General features: G+C 35.8%; 1 protein-coding gene across 2 annotated transcripts; it reads right to left on the bottom strand.

The window, feature by feature from the left end:
* Window positions 1-597: 597 nt before the first annotated feature.
* LOC126816451 (RE1-silencing transcription factor) lies at window positions 598-22,607 on the bottom strand. Of its 2 annotated transcripts, XM_056099868.1 has the most exons (8): window positions 22,493-22,607; window positions 19,232-21,181; window positions 18,419-18,679; window positions 17,352-17,424; window positions 16,301-16,503; window positions 13,593-15,101; window positions 11,596-11,718; window positions 598-1,000 (listed from the first exon to the last, which is right to left on the bottom strand). In XM_056099868.1, exons 2-8 carry the CDS (start codon window positions 21,090-21,092, stop codon window positions 969-971), a joined length of 4,062 nt encoding a protein of 1,353 aa, XP_055955843.1. In that variant the 5' UTR covers window positions 21,093-21,181; window positions 22,493-22,607; the 3' UTR covers window positions 598-968. The 2 variants fall into 2 exon arrangements, with proteins under 2 accessions (XP_055955843.1, XP_055955844.1); XM_056099869.1 differs by lacking the exons at window positions 16,301-16,503; window positions 17,352-17,424; window positions 18,419-18,679; window positions 19,232-21,181; window positions 22,493-22,607 and adding an exon at window positions 16,031-16,080.
* Window positions 22,608-26,154: the final 3,547 nt, after the last annotated feature.

The following is a 26,154-nucleotide window of genomic DNA, read 5'->3' as shown; positions in this document are numbered from 1 at the left end:
TATAGAATATACATGTACATGTTACATAACCTATATCTCTATAGTATATACATGTACATGGTACATAACCTATATCTATATACATGTACATGGTACATAACCTATATCTATATAGTATATAACCTTTATCTATAGTATATACATGGGACATAACCTATATCTATATAGTATATACATGGTACAAAATTTGCAGGTGCTTGGGGCATCAAGGGAAAGAGGAGTATACCATAGAGTTTTTAATTACATATATATGGTGCCACCAAAATCTCTTGAATGCTTAGGACCTCTCTAAGGGACTTCGTACAACCCTGATGCCATATTGTTATTGCATGGTTTGTCTTGCCTATGTCTTGTTGTGCAGTTCTCCTATAGTGTCTATTAAAAAAAAAGTAATACTTGGAGGGAAGATATTATATCTCAAGTTTCCCACCCACCCCCGTCAAAGTCACTACCCAGTACCCCCAACCCTCTGAATTTATCCTCACATCATGAGAGCTCAGTACCCCCCCCCCTCCCCGACCCCCAAAACAGTGTGAAATACAGTGATGTATATCATGAGAGCTCAGTACCCCCCCCCCCCTCGACCCATACCCCTGAACCAGTATGAAATACAGTGATGTACATCACGAGATACAAACATACATATGTATTATGCTATACATGTACAAGATTATTTTATTCGTTGACCTCTCATGTCTGTTTTTAATGCTGGACATCAATAGATTAAACGCTCTCCATCTCCACACACATGTCAATGGTTTAAATAGCTCTGGTTAACCTAATCTACCAATAGAATCTAGACAAGATCAAAATAACGAAAACTATGACAACAAGACAAGTCGTCACGTCCACGAACCTAAGTCAATAATCATACCGATTTCATGTCTGTCCCTTCGTCTCTATAGCTGCCGATTAATTCTGACATTATCTGCTCTTCACTCGCCTCGAAACTGACAGGGGTGACAACTCTACTTGCCCTCAGATTGGCACTCTTCGGTCTCTGAAGGGAGAAAATAATTATCTTCATTAATCTTTCATTGGTCATTTTAACATTGAAAACTAACGTTTGGCATCGAGGGAATTATGCTCCAATATTGCTCTCATCTGCCCGTCAATAACTGTCCTGACGCTTGCCAGGATCACAGATATAATAAAATGTAAATTGGTCCGAGGTGTGAAAGGGCAAGTAACGATAATCAAGGACAAATAATTCCAGTTAATTTAAGGCGACACAGATTATTTAGTGGATGGCTGAGGGGACGTCAAACCATAATAGGTTTAGAGAATAAACATTATATGACATATTACACGTCAAATCAACCCGCTTCCATCAATACTGTACCATCGTCACATTGACTACTGATTCTACTATTCGAACATTCTCAGCCATTATTCAAATGCTTCACGAATAATTGATTTAATTTAAATTTTTCATTTTATGACATTTTTGACACACTTTCAAATTTGAAAAAAAGAAAAGAAAAAAAAAAAAAAAGGAATCTTTCAAATTTTTGACGCACTTTCAGATTTAAATTTTTTTTTTTTTTAAATAATAAGTTCCTTTATTTATTTTTTTAATACGAGTTGATTTCACTAAATTGATAATTGATTCAAATTAAATCTTTACTTTTTGTATTTTTTTTACGCATTTTCAGATTTTAATAAAAATTGTTTAGGAATCTTTCAAATAATACAGTTCCGTTATTTATTTTTAAATACGAGTTGATTTGACTGAATTAATATTAAATACTTTCTTTAGGAGATCAAATTTGTGACTGTCTTCTTTAATCCTATTGTCTATTGAAGTCAACTGGGAGATTATCTGTTTTAATTAAGCTTTCTTAAACATACATTATGCAAGAGCTAAATCTACCCGTCACAGGTCTTTATTAGGCCTTAAATGTTATCTAAATTATTAATTAGACATTTATTAACATGACAAGACCATAATTAACTCACAATGCCATCTGATGCCACTGATTTTAAATAGCCATTGATAACTTTGCTTAAAATTAAATAATTTGAATGAAATTTCCAATATATTCATTTTGCATTATCTATTTATAAAATATTAAATAATATTGAGAACGGCCAGCTTTTTATCTGGATCAAGGCCACCAGTTTCCTCCCACTGCTAAAGACCCCTACGCGCAAGGGAATTATTGAAATGAAATTGAACCATAAGTTAGTCCTGAAATGACCTAGTTTGTGTCGAGTGGACGTTGAACTTCATATCTCTCTCTCTTTTTATCTGGATGTTACATAATGGCCCTTTAATTGAATGTTAACTATCAGTGGCTTTAATACCAGAGAACCCAATAAAACAATATCTAAAAGGTAAATCAGCCCCCCAAAATGGTTTAATTCAGTTTAATAATTACAGCGGTGGAAGACGACAACAACTCTCGTACAGTAGGTCCGATGTAGCTGGAGGCTAGTAACAGGAGGACATCTAAACTGGGATCTCAGCGATACACGAGGGGTTCAGGGAGGCGTAGATGTGATGAATTGAAACTTTCGACATCTGACATCCTCTGTAGACGATATCAGAATCAAGCATCACCTAGTTTTGGGTAAAATATTTTGATTGTCCTTTTCAAATCTAATTAAATCCAAGATTATCTACTGTTGATAATTTGAGAGAGAGAGAGAGAGATGGGATTTAATGTCCACTAACACAAACTAGGTCATTTCAGGACTAACATGTGGTTTAATTTTTTATTTCAATAATTCGTTTGTGCGTAGGGGTCTTTAGCAGTGGGAGGAAACCGAAGGACCCGGAGAAAACCCACGAGGTTGGACAGACGACCCTATTCCTTTTCACGTACCACCGGGGATTTGAAACCATGCCAGTTGACTCAATAACAGGCCATATGATAGTGCGCACGTGCTAACCATTCGGCCATCCAACCCCGCTTTTGACAGTGGGAGACAATACTGTTAAATTACTTAAAGACACATTATGTACATGTAAGATTTAGATAAAGAGCTGACCATTCTTGCTATAATAGCTCAAAAATAAATAATGTAAAATGAAAATATTGAAAGTTTCATTCAAATTACTTCACTCTTAGCCAAGTTATCAATGTTTGTAGTTTTGACAAGAAGTGTGCCTCGCTTTCCCATTTTTAAATTAAATTTCTAAATGGAGAACCGTTCTAAATCTAATCTAATTAAAATCTTGAATACTGGTATCCGATGACATCGAGAGTTGATTATGGTCTTTTCATGTTAATAAATGTTTTATTAATAACTTATATAATATTTCAGGCCAAAAGAAAGGCTCTGCAATATGCAGATTTAGCTCTTGTATAATGTATGTTTAATATCTGATATAATTGTGGGATACATGGAATTTTTTTTACCGGGGGGGTGGGGGGGGCGGGGGATGTTAAATATACTCATTAAACTGAAAGTCAGTTATTGGGGCATACTAAACTTGGGCTGTCCGCTTGAGAACAGACACTAAGCTAATTGACCAACATTTTAAGTCCTAAATCAATGATTTTAGGCAAAAGCACTAAGTATACTTCGAGAATTTGGGGAAGTATTTATTCTGCTTCCATTTAATGGAATTGGAAAAAGTTTATTTAGTCTTTGTGTCTAAGACAGATGTGAAATGGAGTAAAAACCGCAATATACTAAATTTTGGATATGGCAGCCATTTAGGACAGAGATCTATTCTCGAAGTATGAAGTAGATGAATCTCTGTGTGCAGAATGTTATTCGGAGTTTCTGATCAAAAAAATACTCCCCTCACCCTCACATTACGATATTTTTAAAGTAGTAGAGCGATATTCTCTTTATAGAGGTTTATTAAAAAGAGTTTCATTTTCATGGGTTTTTTTTTTAGGGAGAATTGTTTTGATATGAAAAAAAAAAATCATTTCAGCGATAATACAAAATGTGGAAAAAACAAAAAAACAACCCCTGTCTTTAAAAAATTAATTCTGGATTCCTAAATTGTAAAATGACAATTTTTCTAACAAAGGAAAATGAGGGATAAAACAATTCCATCGACAAAGATTGTCCGCAAATCTCTCTATCTCGTTATCGCGCGACCTTTCAGCCACAGTAATATTATTTTCATCACTAGCTGAAAAGATTTGTGAACGTATTACTTTCTTAACAACACAATTTATCCTCCGATCCCAACGTCTTCATTCCAGATCATAAATTTATTACATTTGCTGAAAGGACATCCTGCGTCCATCGCTCGAGGGAATAAAGACAGTAATACATCATGTGAAATTCCATTTCGTCATTTACGTGGAACCACTGCAAGACGGATGATATATATTCCTCTACTGATGGTAATCTTCACATTATTAGAAATAAGAGCAGTAAAAATCCCTTTTTCAGACCGCTGTAAGATGATAGAACCATTAGATTAATCCATGTATTTTGCTCGGCTTACTGGAGAATAGTATAAATTATCATTGGGTCAGATATATTGTTTTAATGTGGAGTTCCTCGCGATAATAAAAATAGATATTAATTTGATTTATTTGGGTTTGCGAGTTGGAGATGTGATTGGTATTTATGGCGATGATTGTTAAGTTGATCTCTTTGTACCCGATGTAGAAATAATACCTCGCGTAATAACCCTCACTTAACCCCCTTTATTAACGTTAAATATCAGCTTTAAACTATTGATCATAGTTACATTAGTTTAAATTCCTTTCTTTATTTACCAAAAATAACTTCCGATAGATTTGGTCATATGATCAAAAATAAATAATGTTTTATTTACCAAATATAAATTCCGATAGACTTGGTACTTCATGTCATTTTAAAACAAAACATAGATAGATAATGTTTTATTTACCAAAAATATCTTCCTATAGACTTGGTCATATGACCAAAAATAGATAATGTTTTATTTCCGGCAAAATTTATTCATTAAATTATGGCAATAATGGAGTTCTATCATGTTGCAAATACTTATTTTCTTAAAGTAGCTATTTATCATTTTTAATGTTTCTGACATAAATCCATGCAAAAATGTACTCAAAACGGTTATTTAATATCTAAGTTAGAAAACAAAACTAAATCATCAATGATGGTAAACAATCTTCATGCTTTTAGAAGATTCTACTTTGACCATATTGGAAATCACTGACTTTAAAAAAGAATATCAGCCCCAAAAAGTTCAAATCCTAATTTGTTTCGTTTTTTTATAGTTCAAAATTTCGTTTTACTTGTCTTTACTACACTAGGATCTGGAAGAGTTGTTATATATTATAACTTGCATTCTGTGTGATCTGAGGGATGAAGCAATGGAACGGTCTGTTAAGGCGAGTTTTTGGCGTGAGGTGCACGGAACTGTGGGCAATCCATTAGAAACATCAACGCTAATTGTTTAATCAATGTCTGACGTCATAAGGTCAAAAGCTGCTTGTAAGACCCCTGACGTGACCTTCCACCACAACTGGACAGATCTTCATGTAGTGTAGGCCATCGAAAGTATAAAAAAACTAAACGAAATATAGATCTGTATTTTTAATCAGATTGTCTTTACAAATAAAAACAATAGAGTAAACGTCACGGATCATCATTTGCATTTTTCAGACATTATTTAATTCTTCACAGCTTAAAGTGGCACATGGTAAGGTTAGATAAAGAGCTGACAGTTCTCATTATAATAGTTAAAAAAAATAGATAATGAGGGAATATGCTGAAAATTTCAGTCAAATTACTTCACTAACTAAGAGCCGAGTTATCGCCGCTACAAGAACAGTGTAGCCTTGATTGTCATTACTACCATTGTTACGATAATAAACAAAGTCTTGATTATCCATTTTTACAGTTAATTATCAACTGTCGTTGAAACGCCGATTGGATTAAAATCTGTTTAAAATCGGACCCATCAGATGGCATCGAGAGCTGATTATTGCCTTGTCATGTTAATAAATGTCTAATTAATAGTTTAGATAACATTTCAGGCCTAAAGAAAAACCTGCAATAGGCAGATTTAGTTATTACATAATGTTTGTTTAATCCACACTAAAATGTAGTCAAATAAAAAATAACCCCGCTAGATAATCTTCCGGCTCAGATGAACATAAACTGTTTTAAATACTTATCTTTATGTTAAGTAATTTGTTTGACTTTGGCATTGAATAGAGACCACAGTGGGGTTCCAGGCAGGACCTGGGATTGATTATTTGTCATTATCAACTTTATTTTTGTTTTGTTTTATGGGGACGTTAAACCCTATTTCATTTCATTTCATTTCATTTTGTTTTATGGACAAATTTTTTTTTTATTTTAAATAAACATTTATCATATTCATTCGCAGCGAGTCACCCAGTTAATGTTTTTAACACTATCATGTAGAAAATTTAAATAAATATTTAAAAAAATAACGAATTAAATTAAACAAGCTAACAGTGAGGTCGATGTTCCCCACATCAATTGCAAGATATGTAGAGTAGACATAAATGCCACTCAAGGATTATAGACATTTAGTAATAACTTGCAAATTTATGTTTTTATAAAGCACTGAGTCCACTGAGCAATCAAATTATTTATTACTCTGCTTGATCTACCGATAAGTAGAAAATTATAATCATCAAAATGATATTAGTCAAGGTATTGATGTAATCAAATTTTGAAAATTACCAAGTTTCATCACTATGTGTAATGAAAACCTTAAAACTATTAATACAACTATAACAAGTATGAGAACTTCATAAATGAAATAAAATCAGTAAAATAGGTGTGTATTATTATATTATAAATGTTAGGAACCACCACAAAGTATCCTCACAAAAAGCAGAGGTATTGAGTTCTAAAGTTTCGGATAATCAACTTGATTATAAATGCTTAGCCTAAGCAGACAATGCTCATCATGCAGTCAAGACATTTTAATGTCTTAACCTAATGTCTACACAAAGTCTCAACGTTCTACCTCAATCAGAAGTGTGACTGGGAGACAGATTGACAGAAATGAAATGGTGTTTAACGTCCTACTTTTTTATACCAACTGGGCTACTGAAAACGGCAGACACCATGCAGTGTGCTAGGAGGGAAAATTCAGTCCTTCGAGTTTAAGGTGCGCTTTCACTTCTGCTCCTCTTCCATTTCCGTCGCAGGAGTCATTAAAGACTCCTGCAAATTAGCTAAATCGCTCTCCTAAATATTGAGATTAATAAATTGAAGAAGTCTAATTGAAAAAAAAAAAAAAAATTTTTTTATAAAGTATCTCATATTTTAAAACTTAATAAAATTAAAAGACAATTTCTTTGTGAAAAATAATTAAAATCTCAAGAGTAAGGTTATTTGAGGACAGTTAATTATACCAAAGTTACAGGTTCAATAACTTAACATGGTTCAGACACAAAAAAACAATTCTCTATAAATCATTAAAGACAATTTTGATTGTTTTATTTTTAAAATTTGAACACTTACAATAGACAGAGAGTCAGTGTGGACAATAAAGCAGTGATTAATTTGAACTTGTAATGGTGTGTAAGGGGAGGTAACTCCAATAAAGCAGCCTCCCATTTTTGTTACATGTATGATATCTATAATTGAGAATGCTAGTGTAATAAAGTGGACAAGTGCCGATGATTTTTCAAATAAGATCATTTGATTTTTTTTCAAATAAATCTATTTTTAGCAGGTTTTCTTAACAACTTGTTTATTTTTTCATTCTGATTCCTCTTATTAAAGTTTATGTCAATTTTAGTGTTTAGGGGCCCGTTTCACGAAATTTTAACTAAGATCAAATCCGAATTTTAGTAATTTGATAATATTAGATTGATTTTAGTGCTTAACCAATCAAAATTGAAGTATCTACTAACATTTGGATTTTATCTTTAGTTAAGATTTCGAGAAACAGGGCCCAGGTCAAAAAATATGTAAAAATATGTTCACCTTATTATACTAATATCCTCTTTTAGATACTAGAGCTGGACGATATTTGAAATTTTCATTATAACGATAATGATACATGTATAAAAATCCACATTATAAAATGCCATTATTGCAATTATTATAGTGCTTCGAGCAAGACAACTCCAAAATGGTGAACCTATCAGAATAAATTCTCTGAGAAGAAAGTTAATTTGAATCATTGTACTGTCATGCTTATGCTATTTTTCAATAAAATAATCTTCAGGGAATATAATTAGGGTAACGAAGATAGTTTCATACCATATATTGGATTACATCACCAATAAACTTGTGCAACTTCATTGGTTGCCTGTTGAAACTAGAACTGACTATAAAATTCTGACAACTATCCATAAAGCCTTTGCGACAAAATTCTGACACTACTCCTTTGTGACTGACAGAACTTGCGATCTTCAGCAGATAAAACATTGAATTTGGTTCCCAGATATAATAAATTGTATGGAAAATACTCTATACCAGTTCACGGTGCATATTTGAAATGAAATGAAATGGGGTTTAACGTCCTACTGTTTTGCTCCGAACTGGGCTAATGAAGACGGGCATACGCCATACAGTGTGCTATGAGGGTAATTTTGCCACGACAGCGGCACTACGGCCTACTCTTATATCGAATTCCAACTGTCAAGGGATCTTTTACGTGCACGCCAATGTGTACACGGGACCTCGGTTTTTCGTCTCATCCGAATGACTAGACAGCTGTCCTTGTCAGGCCCTCCGTCCTGCATCACTGACAAGGGGGAACCACGCCGGAAAATCTGGATGAACTTTCTCGGCCAATGCAGGGATGGTGCATATTTATGGAATGAGCTTCCTCAACAGATGCGCTCGACAATTCTATTTTCAAGTTTTAAGACCACACTAAGTGACTAAAGACACATCTGTTTACCAAATATTTGTGCAAGAACAAATAGTTGATCTCACTGTGAAGCACTTAGAAATGACCAGCGGACATAATTTAGCGCTATATAAGACAATTTATTATTATTATTATTTTAAAGGCAAAAAATATTGTCAATAAAATTTACATTTTGTGATATATTGATGAAATTATTGTCCAACCCTAGTTAAACACACGATTTTTGTATTAGTACTGGAGTGTTGAGTGTGGTTTTATCAAGTATGACTTATTATATATGACCAATCTGATTCATAATATGTTTTAATAAAATAGCGGAGGAAAACAACAACTCTCGTACGAATAGTCCGAAGTAGCTGAAGGACATCTAATAAAATACTCTGATTTTATTGAACAATCTCATTGCTTATTGAAGAAATGGCGATAATCTAGATTCAAACGAAATATTGGATTGCAGTATTTTTAACGGTAAAAAATTACTGTCAGTTAAATTTACATATTGTGATGTATTGATTAATCAAAATTATTGTCCAACCCTAATGAGTACATTATCATTATGACGGCTACATTTAAACTTTAATTACAAATAGTAACCAACTATTCTACAGTAGGTATACTCCAAACATATTCAATTATTTTTATTGAGAAATCTATTATTTAATTTATGTTATTATTACGAACAACTCGGTCAGCGATTATGGCTGAGTTAAATAAATTAGATTTACTTACTATTTAACTTACCAGTTTAAGAGATTACTGATGCAAAATGGACATCTTTATAACTGTACCTACTTATAGACTTAAACCATTCTTCTAATGTACATAGATAAATTACAAAAAGTACAGAATACTGCGGCTAGACTTATTACTTTAACTAAGAAATGTGACCACATAACTCCTGTTTTATATAATTTACACTGGTTACCTGTTAAATATCGAATTGATTTTAAGATTTTATTACTTACTTTTAAATGTTTAAATAATTTAGCTCCTGTTTACCTCTCAGATCTTTTAGAACTTTATACACCTGGCCGAACATTACGTACATCAGATAAACTACTTTTAAAGCCCAAAACTGTTCAACTAGTCTCCTATGGTCAGTGCTCTTTTAGTTATCAAGCACCCGTTTTATGGAATAATCTACCATTTAGTTTAAGATGTTGTACATCTCTGTATTCTTTTAAAAAACAACTTAAAACACATTTATTTAATCAGGCTTTTAACTGACTCTGTATACAATCGTTAACATGCCCATAATCTTGTTGTTTATGTGTGATTTACATTGTCACTTTGTAAAGTGCCCTTGAACATGTTATATGAAAGGGTGCACTATAAATATGCTGTAATAATAATAATAATAATAATATATCAACCCTATGGAACTCTGTTACTTTAGCTATAAAGAACTTGGAATCCAATCTGATTAAAACACAGATCCAATTTTGTTTCGTTTTTATAGTTCAAAATTTTGATTTTACTTGTCTTTACTACACTTGGATCTGGAAGAGTTGTTATTTAATTCGTCTTCGGCTTGAAATGAGGGGTCAGCCAATCAAATGGTCTGTCGAATCGAGCGTTTGACCTTTTTTTGCGCGGAACTGTGGGTAGACATTAGCGGCAATAGAAATCAAAACAAAGCAAAAGTAGATAAAAAATACATGGAGGTCGCTAATTGGTTAATCGAATGACTGACGTAATCGGGTCAAATGTCGCTTGCTTGGTACCTGACGTCATAGAACGTGAACTCCCACTATAACTTGTTAGATCGACATGTAGTGTAGGCCATCGAAAGTATAAAAAACAAAACGAAATATAGATCTATATTTTAATTAGATTGCTTGGAATCTAGTCACAATAAAACATACATTATGCAAGAGCTAAATCTGCCTATTGCAGGTCTTTCTTTAGGCCTTAAATGTTATATAAATTATTAATTAGACATTAATTAACTTACCAAGACCATGAGTATATTTAATTACGTTTTGTAGTCGATGCGGTTACTGTAACCATGGATAATCGAAACTTTTGTTTTTTATCGTAACAACGGTAGTAATGACAATCAAAGATAGGCTATATTTGTATCACCGATATCTAGACTCAGAGTGAAATTATGTGGCTGAAATTTCCATCATGTTCTGTTTTCATTATCTATTTTTTAAACTATTATAGCAAGAACTGTCAGCTCTTATTTAATGTTACCTAATGCTGCTTTAAAGACATATCTATATTCTTCAGTTCATCAGTACATTAACTTGTTTCAGTACATATATAAACATGGAGATTTGACAACTGCTCAATGAATGAAATGTGCAAAATAAAATGAAATGGTGTTTAACGTCCTACTGTTCTGCTCCAACTGGAGAATAAAGACGGGCATACGCCATATAGTGTGCTATGAGGGAAATTTTGCCCAGGCAGCAGCACTATCAAATTCCAACTGCCAAGGGATCTTTTACGTGCACACCAATGTATACACGGGACCTGTTTTTTGTCCCATCTGAAGGACTAGACAGCTGTCCTTGTCAGGCAATCCAGCCTGCACCACTGACAAGGGGAAACATGCCGGAGGTCCTGATGAACTTTCGTAGCCAATGCAGGGGTCGAACACGCGATCTCCAGGCTAGCGAGCCAGCGTCTTACTCACTTAGCCATCATTTCTCCCACATTTTAATACACACTATTATTTAACCTGGCATTGATGTTATAACTTCCAGTGATTGTGCAGTGTGAAATTAAGTGTAATACTACTTTCAATTTGTAAATAAAATATCGGGAACTTTTACGACAATATAATAAGATATGCGTAAAGAAATACTTACTGTTCAACTCCTCACTACCAGGTGTCGACTCCATCTGTACGACCACTTCTTGAACTTGAACCGGAGCCAATCGGCTATCAGATAAAATCTGACTCTGTGTACCTGGCAGCATGTGATGATTTCCTGAAATCGTCAAAATGATAAACAAATTCAATTCCTCTGATGCAATCAATATTTAAGGATTTTCCATATTATAATGCGATTTGAAATAATTTTATGTGTTTCATGAACCACCTTTTAAAAATCAGCAACGGTATTTGCACATGGGAACTGATTTTATTATTTTAAAAACTATGAGCGTATTAGTACAATATATTTTCTAGTATTTTCAGAACAGTGCTAATTAATGTTTCATGTAGTATAAATCGTATGTTCCAAGCAGGGTAATGTTTATAACAGAGTGAAGTGTGTAATGTTCTGATCATTGAGGAGAGAGAGAGAGAGAGAGAGAGAGAGAGATGGGGTTTAACCTCCACTCAACACAAACTAGTTCATTTCGGGAATAATATGGTTCAATTTTATTTTAATAATTCGCTTGTGCATAGGGATCTTTAGCAGTGGGAGGAAACCGGAGGACTCGTAGAAAACACATGAGGTTGGACAGGCGACCCTACTCCTTGTCACGTACAACCGGGGAGTCGACATCACGCCAGTTGACTCAATGACAGACCTTATGATACAGCGCGCATGTGCTAACCATTTGGCCATCCAACACCCATGTTCATAACAGCGTTAAGTGTGTAATGTTCTGATCATTGAGGGGATGCTCAGCTGTAAGTCCGGAAGGTTCCAAATTGACAGAATTACAATTGAGTAAGGCGGACATCAGTCCTGTCACAGTTCTGTCAGTCCAGACAACGGAGGTGGTGTGAGTAGAATCGTGACGTAATTCAACCCAACAAATATGTTTCAACTCTCATGGTTGGTTGAGATATTTTCTTATTCAGACGGCGCATGCGTTGAAGCTCGAAATTGTCCTTTTCAATCGATTGTCCGTATTTTGGGGTTTGTGAGAATTCAATTCCGGAATGTTTAATCAAGCATCTCTCCAATTTCTTTCAAGGGCAATAACTGATTAAAGGGAGATAACTTCCTATATCTACTGTAAAAATGATAGTTTAAAAAGGTGATCTAAAGATATATTATGTAAGATTTAGATAAAGAACTGACCATTCTTGCTATAATAGCTCAAAAATAGATCATGTAAAATTAAAATATTGAAAATTTCAATCAAATTACTTCATTCTGAGCCAAGTTATCACTGTTATCTAATCTAGTTAAAATCTCGAATATCCGATGCCATAGCGAGTTGATTATGTTCTTGTTTTGTTAATAAATGTCTAATTAAAAATTTATATAACATTTAAGGCCTATAGAAAGACCTGTAATAGGCAGATTTAGCTCTTGCATAATGTATGTTTAAATACCAGACAAATGTCATTATTTCTAGCACTGCAGGACACAACACAGTTCTATGGATAACAATCACTATATATTATATGCACACGACGTTTGAACAAGAATTTACTGGTCGTTATCAAGCATACATAATTACAAATGAGAAAAAAATTGTGACAGTGTTGTATATATAGGTACATTGAACAATAATAAGAGAAACCATAAGTTAACAATCATGAAACGCTAACTTAATTGATTATCAAAGTAATTATACTCAGATTTAATTATAACTAGAAGAATGACCGGCTTCGCTCGGGGGTCATAACCCGGAAACCGGAAGTGGTAGACTAACGCCACCTGGCTATGTTACTCCCCGGTCCGAGCTACCCCTTATACCCCAAATTTCAGACTCGGGGCAGACCTAGTGTAGCCGCCAACCCCAAACAGACAGACAAACGACAGTCACAAATATTAGTATAGATAGCATATAGAACTGTGTTGTGTGATATTATGTTCAATCGCTAAATGCCATTCAAAGATTTGCATGTTTAACAGAGTATTATGAATGGATGAATTTGAATTATAAAGTGTTCACTCACCTATCTGACTCTGTGTCATACTAGTAAGATAGTTCTCCCCCTGTACAGAAGCGGGAAATGTCCGCGTCGTGCCTCCATTCGGTTCTTGTACCTGTATCAATATTTGTGGTTGGCTCGTAGCAACGTTTGAATTCATGCTGCCCTCTAGCGCCTGATACGGTAGAATGATTTGAATCTGTGGTTGATTAGCGGGTTGCTGAACGGCTACAGTTGTACCCCCAACTTCCCTTGAAAGGAGGTTGATGGGTATTTGCTGTTGAACAGTTTGATGTGGTACAACCTGTACCGTGTAGCGTTGTTCCACGGGCTGCTGTGTCGCGACTTGATAATGCATGACTTGTTGAGCTTGAACCTGATTGGTTGCTAGTTGCGTCACAGATTGTCCAGAAACAATTTGTTTAATGCTCACCATTTCTCCGGTCGGCAATTCTATCATTTGTTGACAATCAGGATTATTACCCACAATACCTTGTGTGTCCATGGGAACATACTGAACATTTTGCGCAACATTTTGTTGTTGCATTCTGATAGGCTGCTGTATTGGTATTAACTGCGGACCTGACGGCGTATTTATGATTTGATGTGTGGGTTCGTCTACCAAGCTCGCAACCTCTACGTTCGAATCTTCCATTTGTGTCGACTCCTGATTAGTGATATAATTAACAGGAACTTGATTTGCCGTTTGACCTTGAACTTGACCCTGTCCTTGACCTGTGACATTGGCTTGATGTCTGTTGTCAGTGTTTACGATTTCAGATTTTTGTTGTGGAATTTGTGAAAGTTTTAGGACAGCCGCCTCAGCAATATCTTGGAGACCACATGTCTTGACTGGCTGTTGCTGTGATGCATTATGGGTAGCACTATGAGATCTACGAGGGGATGTTCCGATTGTCTTAGTCTCGGGACTTTTATGCGAGTGTCTTGTTGATCGTGACGGCGATCTGTTCGACTCACTAGATTTTTTAGACGATTGTCCCGAATTCTGCAGTTGAAGAACGGCCATTGCCGTGCTTTCTAAGTTCATAGCGATATCACGACAATGCTGTCGCGTGTGACTCCGTAAGGAATCTTCACGGACAAATGACGCCGTGCATATATTACACTTGTGAGCGTTTCGTCCAATCGTTTTACTTGGTGATTTGCTCCATTCCTCATCTCCGGGAGACGCTTCCTGGTTTCTTTCGGAACGCGAAAAATATTTAGACTGTTTTATTCTTTCAGAATGCTTTTTCTTGATATGAGTCTTAACATTTCCGATCTGTTTACATTTATACGAACAAAAATCACAACTAAATGGCCGCTCCTCGCTATGAATCCTCATATGGGTTGAAAGCGCACTCTTGCTGTTACAATGATATCGACAGGTTTCACACTCGAAGACAATGGTCATATCGTGAGTCTTGCTATGTTCACGCATCGCTTTACGAGATGACGTAGAGTATGTACAATGGTCACATGTCATTTTGTTTTCCTCGGAATGATTGATCCGTAAATGAGTCTTTAAGTTCGCTGGAATGAGACAAAAAAAAATTAGTTTAGAAATGGAGAGAGAGAGAGAAATGGGGTTTAACGTCCACTCGACACAAACTAGGTCATTTCGGGACTAACATATGGTTTAATTTTATTTACATAATTCGCTTGCGCGTAGGTGTCTTTAGCAGTGGGAGGAAACCGGAGGCCCCGGAGAAAACCCACGAGGTTGGACAGGCGACCCTACTCCTTGTCACGTACAACCGGGGATTTGAAACCACGCCAGTCGACTCAATGACAGACTTTATGATACAGCGCGCGCACGCTGACCATTCAGCCATCCAACCCCCCAGTTTAGAAATGGTGTAGGATAGGAAGGGAAATGAAATGGGGTTTAACGTCCTACTGTTCTGCTCCGAACTGGGCTAATGAAGACGGGCATACGTCATACAGTATGCTATGAGCGAAATTTTGGCCGGACAGCGGCACTACGGCCTAAGCTTATATCGAATTCCAACTGTCAAGGGATCTTTTACGTGCACGCCAATGTGTACATGGGACCTCGATTTTTCGTGCTATCCGAACGACTAGACAACTGTCCTTGTCAGGCCCTGAGGGAAATGATAAGCCCTCATTCTCCTTCCAAATATCTAGCCTATTGATGCTATTCCACCTGTATATTCGGACACGTCTTACACTATTTTTCAAACGTCCGACCAGGAATACATCAACGTTCAATTGGACATCAAGACATGGTGAATAATATTCAATATTCCAAAATTAATTGACACATGATTTTTAACTATGGTCAGAAAATGTCTGCTTGAAAAACGATAAGAGTTATGCCCCTTTATTTTTGGTTAAAATGTCTGACAATAAAAAAAACATGAAATAGCTGATTGCAACCAAGCCTGTAACAGAAATTGTGAGGCTAAGATTTATTTTTCTACCTATGTTTTTAAACTCACCTTTTATAGAACACCTATAATCACACTCACCTTTTATAGAACACCTATAATCACACTCACCTTTTATAGAACACCTATAATCACACTCACCTTTTATAGAACACCTATAATCACAGTCACCTTTTATAGAACACCTATAATCACACTCACCTTTTATAGAACACCTATAATCACACTCACCTTTTATAGAACACCTATAATCACACTCACCTTTTATAGAACACCTATAATCACACTCACCTTTTATAGAACACCTATAATCACACTCACCTTTTATAGAACACCTATAATCACACTGTTCACAATTAAAGGGTTTTTCTCCCGTGTGGATTCTAGCGTGACGTTTCAGATCAGAATTGATTTTAAACTTTGCGTGACAAACAGGACACTGAAACGGAGAGTCGCCTGTGTGGATTCGTAGATGAACAACAAGCTGACTGGAATTTCTACTCGCATACGAACAAATTTGACACCTGGAAAGGAAATGAATATTTCAATAAACACGTAACCTCACAACAAAATGAAATTATACAAATGAAGTGAAATGGGGTCCTACTGTTCTGCTCCGCTGGGCTAATGAAGACAGGTATACGCCATATGGTGTGCTATGAGGCAAATTTTGCCCAGGCAGCGGCTGTATGGCCTAGCCTTATATCGAATTCCAACTGCCAAGGGATCTTTTACATGCACGCCAATGTATACCAAGTGTATACCAAGTCTACACACACAGGAGGTAGTGTTGGAAGATTGCCAGTCATCCTGGATAACCAAGTCCACATACACACACAGGAGGTAGTGTTGGAAGATTGCCAGTCATCCTGGATAACCAAGTCCACATACACACACAGGAGGTAGTGTGGTAAGATTATCAAGTCACTCTGGATTATGAAGTCTACTTAAGTAGATTTATCCTGAGGTTTTATATCCATAAGCTAAATGCAAGCACACACTTACTCAAAATGTCTGACGTTGAACTCATCTGGGCCGAAACAGAAAATTTTATTTTTCATTTCAACCGCCAAAGTGTGCTGTGGTTGATTTAATCTGAAGATTACCATAAAGGATTATTTACATTTCTGCTAACTGTGTCACATGACCAAAACCTAAAGGATTTATCCTTTAAGATTTTCGTTAGGATTTGTCACTAGTGTGACTCAGCCTTTACACATGTGACTCTCAGAGGTTGTAAAATTTTGCCCAGACAACCTACATGTACTGTCAGGGGTTCTTGAAAACTGATCAAACACAGGTATAAATCCTACTGAATGTTGAATTAATATTAAATATTTAACGATACCCAATATCTAAATATGTCACTTACTTAAAGGGTCTTTCATCTGAATGTGTCCGTGAATGTTTCCGTAAACTACTGCTGTCTACAGCTGCATATGAACCTACACAACCCCAAAAAAACCAAACAAACATATTAAAGTAATATCATATATAGTTGACGATTCAAAATATCCTCAACAATTTTTTGATGGTACCGAAAAGTACCCCATGACTTGGACAACACCTGTTAAAATATTAATTCCAAAATTATCTTTTGCAGAGAAAATAAATTTAAATATATACTAGGGTGCTCTTTTTAAAAAGCATAGTTTCAAATTTTTAAATTCTATACAATCTATACAAGTGTAATGTGCAATATAACTATTATACTTTATTTTGCATTATTGAAAAGTGTATTCTGTATTTTAACACTGGGACATTGGTATTGTGGAGCAATGGAAATTGCAAATTGTAAAACTAAAATATGTATTTTCAACTGGTGACATATTCTTCCATAGAATTGCTCATCACTAAACTCAGTCTAGACGTATTTTGAACTGCTGACAGTATCCATAGGAATACTCATCCCTAAACCCAGTCTAGACATTCACATCTATATCAAGTTTTGAACATTCTACCCCAATTAAGATTAAAATACAGATCTATATTTCGTTTCGTTTTTTTATACTTTCAATGGCCTACACTACATGAAGATCTGACAAGTTATAGCGATAGGTCACGTCAGGGGTCAAAAGACCGACTTATGACCCTATGACGTCAGACATTTGATTAACCAATCAGCACTGATGTTACTAGTGGTTTACCCACAGTTCTGTGAAAAACACGCCTAAAGCTCGCCGTAACAGACCTTTTCATTGGCTTATCCCTGACACCATTCAGAACATGAGTTAAATAACAACTCTTCCAGATCCAAGTGTAGTAAAGACAAGTAAAACGAAATTTTGAACTATAAAAAAACGAAACGAAATAGGATCTGTGTTTTAACCAGATTGCCCCAATCAGATACAGAATTATTGTGTTCTGAATAAGTGTGATGCATTTCAACAGACCCCCGCGTTTTCTGAAAGGCGACGGACAATAAAAAAATGGACTTACATTGAGAACACTGGAAGGGTTTTTCACCCGTGTGGGCTCGGATATGTATCTTCAACTTATCACTACGATTAAAACTTTTCGAACAGTACGTACAAAGATAGGGTTTCTCCCCCGTGTGGGTCCTTATATGACGATCCAGATCCTTAAAATACCCCGTCTGATACGAACAATCTTTATAATCGCACGCAAAATATTTGGGTTTGTTAGATCCCTTCCCTTTGGTGTTGGCTGGTCGACCCTTTTGATTAGATTTTGATGAATCTAAAAAATAAAAATAAAGTTAAATCAGATCAAAACAATATTATGACAATAGTTTATGAAAAACAAAATGTCTAGATTGATATGTTTCTTGGAATTTCAGTTGCCAAAGGATTTTTTATGTACCGGGGGACAGTTTTAAACAATTGTTAAAATTTTACCGAGGACATTGAAACATGTTAGTCCCAAAATGACCAGGTTTCTGTCAAGTGGACTGAAAATCAGTTGATATTTCTCTCTCGCTGTCTCCCCCTAGGGGGATTGAAAGGTCGAATGGTTAACATCTGTCATTAACTCAACGGGCGTGGTTACGATTCCCTGGTTGTACGTGACAAGAAGTAGGGTCGCCTGTCTAACCGTGTGGGCTTTCTCCGGGTCCTCTGGTTTCCTGCCACTGCTAAAGACCCCTATACGCAAGCGAATTATAGAAATAAAATTGAAGCATGTGTTAGTCCCGAAATGACCTAGTTTGTGTTGAGTGGAGTTAAACTTAAACCCCATTTCTCTTTCTCTCTTTCTCTCTCTCTCTCTCTCTCTCTCTCTCTCAGAAATTACCTTTAACTACTATATACTTTGGTTTGGTAGCAGCCAGAGTTGAATTATCTGGAGTTATATCCCCTTCCATCTGCTGAATACTACATGCTGGTACCATCTCTACATCTGTCGTCAAAACACTGCTAGACTGACCAATCGGGTTTGAATAAACAGGGTCACATGGGTCATTCAATGTGGTTGCCATGGACATATTATGGGATGGATCAACTGGATATAAATTGTACGAACTTGACATATTTATTTGATCGGTGTCGACGTAAACATCTTTTTTAGAAGATGAGTGAACGTTTGTGTTCATATACTCCATTTCAACTGTTGGCAAATCTGCCGTCAACGTACCGTCATCTAAATTAACATTTTCTGATCTCAAAGCTTGCCCTAACAAATCCATGTTAACGATCGCAGGAGGTGGCTGGCTGGCTTTCACTTGAGAATTTCGGGTCTTCCTTCTCGAAGACAGCGGTACAGACGTCTTTGTTATAGAGCCAGTGCTGTCGGCCATTTTGTTACGCCCCCGTTGATCCAATTCGTATGACTCGCTATTTTTCTGTAAGCCATATGAACTTATGTACTGATGATCGTAATTCTGACTGGATAATTTATCTTCAACAAGATTAGTATTTGCATAGACAGCTTGGTCTGGTTGATCTTGACTAGTATAGTACGTCTGCTGTTGATGATACTGAGCAGTAAAATTTTCCGACTGATCTTGATTGTGTTCAGCTCCTTTTCCGTAATTACTAAGTTCTACATTTTGAGCTGCTTTGACTTGTGGTTGATAAACCATATTGGCGTCTGACTGTGGGAAAGTCATCTCTGGAAGTTTCTGGTGATGCTGCGCTAGACGAATTTGTTTGGCTCCTGCCAACAACATTCGATCAGGAACTAGATATGTACGATCCAGAGCGTCGGCAGCGGATTTAATCTTTTGTTTTGTTGAGGAAACATTTATTGCCGACGTCAAATTCTGATCAGGATATTCAGCTTGACCTTGTGAAAAGTCAGCCGAACTTTCGTCGTAATTTGATCTTGACACTTGAAAAATCTTTGTAGATTTGGAAGCTCTCCGAATCTCGGTTTCCACAGAATTAAATTGATTGGGCATCATATCCCCATCCCTTTCTGAGAATTCTGTCGTTATTCCCAGAACCTCTCTGGGGTTTCTGGACACCTGAGAATCGAGATGTTGATCGCTAGTATCCTGGTAATAAGTAATGCGAGATGACGTCGGTTTTAATCTCTGATGCGAAGAGGATGCTGAGGCTTCAGGCTGTAGTTCGTAGATCGGCTGAGCATGCGAGTTTCTATGCTGATATTTGTCAAATTCACTACCGGTAATGCCTTGCAGATGCTCTTTTCTATCAACATCTTGCGCTTCACCTGAGAAACTTTCCTCATGAATCTGTTGCCCACGATTCTCATTCTGTAAGATGTTTTCAATTTCTTGATTTCTTTCTCCAACTGATTCAAGAGTTTCCAGGTCCTCTTGTTGATCACGTGACTTGATTAAGTTCTGCTGATTTTGTAGCAATGTTGATGAATTGACTGCGCTATCGTAGTTGGAATGGGAAACATTTTTTCGTTCCAGTTGATCGACAGATCCATGTAAAACCGTAGAACACGGTAGTGTCTGTAAGTTGACGCTCGTTCCACGTGAGAGAATCGACGACAAATTGCTGTAGGTAGATTTGCCGATTTCTTGCGTGTTCTGGTCTACATTTTGAGATTCAGGGTTATCTGCCCTTTGATTTTGTTTGAGTCTATTAAGAGTAGGGCAAAGTTGTTTATGGTTTATGAAGTGTGTCACATTATTAAACTGTGTTCGGCAAGCACCGCAAATATGTATGTCCATGTACTCCATCTTGTGTCTTCAGTAATAAAATGTCTTCACGATGTACAGTTGCCTTAAATCGTCCATTACCCATAAGCTTATAAGCTACTTTTAACCACCTGAAAAACATATCAATACAATATTTCATATGATTAGAGGTTTAGAATTCGTCTTGATTAAGTTCTTGCAAATTCTTAGGATTTGCCAGGTGGCTTGATTATTAGCCAACATACATGTATGATGTATAGCCCATGACTCTTGACATCTAAGGAAAGTTAATGTCCAAGATTGTATTTTGGGTGTGGTATTTTTGGATTCCTCAATCCCTCAGATTATGTTCCAAGACTTTTGACTACGTGTATGTGATGTCCAAAATGTATTTACCCCTCCCTGCCCTTTATTCTCTACCTCGAACAGGCCTACCAAACAATCTTGCATCTCTATATGCGAGAAGCCTATTATTCAAATGATTCCTCTTGCAAGTTTCTCGGAAAACAAGGTGAGAGCAGGAAAAACATTCAGGGAAAAACAACCCACCTCCTTACTCTAGCATGGGAGGTGATCATCAATAATAATTTCTGGTGGTTTTGAGGTTACCCCTTGGGAGTTAAACACACAAATACATCACTGGACAAAGTAGTGCTTGTTATATTATATTAAATGAAATGAAATGGGGTTTAACGTCCAACTGTTCTGCTCCGGTCTGGGCTAATGAAGATGGGCATACGCCATACAGTGTGCTATGAGGGAAATTTTGCCCGGAAAGTGACACTACGGCCTACTCTTATATCGAATTCCAACTGTCGACAAAGGATCTTTAACATGAACGCCAATGTGTACATGGGACGCGACTATACAGCTGTCCTTGTCAGGCCCTCCATCCTGCATCACTGACAAGGTGGAACCACGCCGGAAAATCTGGATGAACTTCAGGTTAGCGAGCCAGCGTCTTACCCACCATGATCCCCTATATTAATATTATATGAATAAGATGGCATATTTTAATTATCAATATATTTGAGCGAATTCATTTGGTGTGGGTTCTAGCTGTAGTATAGGGTGTTAATATATGTCAACATTTTCAAAGTCTCTATATCAGTATATATGGATAGATCTATTCAATTTTATAAATATTTTAATTTATTGAAATATTAATAAAGTCAATACCGTATGTATGTCACTGACTGAATCATAACCAGACAACAATATACAACCTAATGGTTGTCAAAAACAAAATAATTTAAAAAAAAAAAAAACATACTAAGAAATGGGCCGTCCCAAAATAAAAATAACGAATGAAACACACGTGGATTTATTATGACAGGGCCCTGCAACAAGCACAAAACATTGTCTTGAAAATTATCGTTTATCTCCGATTTTAACCCGATAAATCTGTTTATCATGCAAATATTCGTTTTCTACGAACTTACAAATTTCATAATCTAATAATATTATGCAGAACCATCGCGTATATCTCTGTAAATCAACTAAAGACCTGTAAAAACAACTGCTAAAATATGTAATTTACATGGCGGCGAAACATGGAGGTTCAATAAAAATTGTCGCTAGAGGGCGTACTATTATATGGGGGGAAAACGGTTACTGCTAAAGGATAAGGCCAGCTCAATTTCTCGTCATAGTCCACGAGATGTAAACAGGGCTAGCGCTAATCCCAACCCTAACCCTAGTCCTGGACCTAGCTCTAAAGCTTACCCTAACCCTAGCCTACAATCTTGCCACCAATCACGTGCCCTAACCTTATTATATCTCAGCGACCTTGACAAAACTTGAGCTAGCCTTAACAAATAGATTTAGCCAAGGAAAACATACCCGACAAAGGTTAAATTTGGAATAGTTGTATGCATTTTCTACCAAAAAAGCTATTTCAATTCGGTGAGCTGTCTTTCTGTTTTAAAAAAAAAAAAAAAGCACCCCTTTTAAAAAAAAAGTTCTCAATCAATGATAGTATTTGATATTTCATTCAACATATTTTTTTACTGTAAGTTCTTCTGCCGGGGTTAATAATAAATGTAGTTATCTCCCTTCCACTGTACTGATCAAGACCTCCTTCTCGATCCATAGACATTAATGATCGAATAGGCCTATTTATTAGTTTCTTTCAACATTGTATTTGAATGATTTTCCTTTTTATTCAAATGATATCAAAGTTAATTTTCTTAATAAAAGATGTGATGGCGGTCCAGGCTTAAAAGAACATTCCTCATATTGGAGGCTACTCTTGAACCATCGGCCTGATATCAGACATGCGTTTTGGGTGAAATTAATTTCAAACTTTGAATAAAATTCAAAATTTTATTTTTTGGGGTGATTTTGAAATACACTTAGGTTACCCGGTAGTTAAAGAATATAAAAATAGTGCTTTTCCGTCACTAGGGGCCTATATATCAGAGGGTCTTTTTTTTAATCCGAACATGTTTGATGATAGTAAATGTCATGATTTAGCACCAAATAGGAAGATTAGTAAAGAAGATTAAAAAATTTGAAAAGTATGACCCTCCCCTAGAAAATGAGAAAATCAAAAATTATTTTGAAAAATCACAAACCTGTATGTAGGTGATAGGATGCACCGAGCATCCAATGGCATCCCTTATGAAAAAGTCCTATAGAAAAAGTACACGTTTCTATAGAAGTTTGTGGGATTCTAGATGCTATAGAATGCTGCAGGAAAACGAAATCATTCTGTATTTTTTTTACATGACTATAGATTCAAAAACATGTACAATAGTTTTGTGTAGGATTGGTAGATGAATATTTTCGAAGTGTAATTTCCTATAGAATTCTATAGAATACTGTAAGAAACTATTGGGAAAAAAAATAAACCTACAGATTCATTGGTGCTGCAATAGTTTTCTGTAGAACTATTAACGTGTATCCTCGAGTCAGTTGAGTAATCCTTCAGTTTTCTGTAGCCTTTGTGCTAAAAACTATAGTTTGCTATAGAACTAACTTGTATTCTCATGTCATCTGTAATTCCTATAGATTTGGTGGTAAAAACTATAGTTTTGTATAGAACTAACTTATTGTCTCAAGTCAGTAGTATATTCCTATAGTTGTCTATGACATTCTGTTGAAAACTAAGAATTTATATGTATACTGTACTTAAACCATTTTAACAAATAGCCTACTATAGTTTCCTGCATAATATTGTAGAAACAATGTTCTATACTACAGATTTCATAAATTGGCGATGTCTTTTATTCATACTATAGTTTACAATAGAATTTAGTGATTCACTTGTGTGAATAATGTAAACTTTTCCAACATAATTTTCCTGGATGCAGTTTTTCTTAATTTATTGTGATACCAAATGACAAACTAAAATAAGCTTACCACGAAAAATAAAATATAAAGTATAAAATAGTGTATATAATATGAATGAATAGGAATTCCCCACCCACCCTCCCAAAAATGCCAGTAAATGTAGATGTTCACAACAAAAATATCAGATAATAAATTATTCTTCAGAAGTCAATGAAATAAAGACACAGTTTATTTAGATTTTAATGACTATAGCAGATTCTGTACTCAGATTCTGTCAACCGTGAATACCTGTCGACAAATTGTAATTAACAGCCAATGTACTCTCTTGAAATCTGTTTGGCCATTGGCTGAATTTAAAATTCAAAAATTCAGTGTATAACAACTTTAGTATTAACAAGAAACTGAAGAGAATGGTGGTGTTTTTTCACAGAGTCGATTAAAGATAGAAAGATAAGTATACTTTATTACTTTTTTAACAATAATATTAAATTACTTTAATTAGATAAGATTTATGTGATTTTGTTATTTATTTAACTTTATTACCTATTCTTTTCCCTATATTTCAGTTTTACCAAGAAAAGAACTTTTCATGGTTCCGGCTGGTGAATCATCAACAGAATTCAGATTAATCCATGAGAGAAAAAATAAGCTTATCATGGGCCAACTATATTTATTCCCAAAATAAGATTTAACAAGCCAACAGTGAGGCTGATGTCCCCCGCCGAAATAGGAAAATAATTAGAGGACACATATAAATTTATCACAAATAAGCGGAACGGACAGACAGACAAACAGACAGACGGACGAACCCATTTTAATAGTTCCCTGCTTTCTTCGAAAGGCGGGGGACAATCAAAGTAGGAGAGTTATTGTTTTCCAAAGTCTCGACCAATCAAATTGCGTATCGCTCTGCTTACCCTGAGCAGAAAATGCTCATTATCAAACTTAGTCAAGGTATTACTGTAATGAAACTATACACCAAGTTTCATCAATCTCACTTAATTAGAACTAAAGTTATCGTGTCCCAAAGCATCAACCAATCAAATTGCTTATCTCTGCTTACCCTTAGCGGAAAATGCTCATCTTCGAACTCCATCAAGGCATTGACCTAATCAACACATACACCAAGTTTGAACATTCTAGCTCAATTAGGAAGAGAGTTATCGTGCCCCAAAGTATCAACCAATCAAATTGCTTATCTCTGCTTACCCTAAGCGGAAAATGCTCATCTTCGAACTCCATCAAGGCATTGACCTAATAAACACATACACCAAGTTTGAACATTCTAGCTCAATTAAAAGTTATCAAAGCATCAACCAATCAAATTGCTTATCTCTGCTTACCCTAAGCGGAAAATGCTCATCTTCGAACTCCATCAAGGCATTGACCTAATCAACACATACACCAAGTTTGAACATTCTAGCCCAATTAGGAAGAGAGTTATCGTGTCCCAAAGCATCAACCAATCAAATTGCTTATCTCTGCTTACCCTAAGCGGAAAATGCTCATCTTCGAACTCCATCAAGGCATTGACCTAATAAACACATACACTAAGTTTGAACATTCTAGCTCAATTAGGAAGAGAGTTATTGTGTCCCAAAAAGTGTGACGGACAGACAGACGGACGGACGGACAGACAGACGGACAGACAGACGGACGAACCCATTTTAATAGTCCCCTGCTTTCTTCGAAAGGCGGGGGACAATAAAAAAAAGTCTATAGAATTCTATAGTACCCATTCCTACAGAAAACTATTGTGGCCCAATTTCCAAACTACAGAATACTACAGTATTCATTCCTATACATAACT

This window comes from Patella vulgata, chromosome 3 (assembly GCF_932274485.2).
Source record: "Patella vulgata chromosome 3, xgPatVulg1.2, whole genome shotgun sequence".
NCBI classification, from domain to species: Eukaryota; Metazoa; Mollusca; class Gastropoda; family Patellidae; genus Patella; species Patella vulgata.
This window is presented reverse-complemented; position numbering and strand designations above follow the sequence as displayed.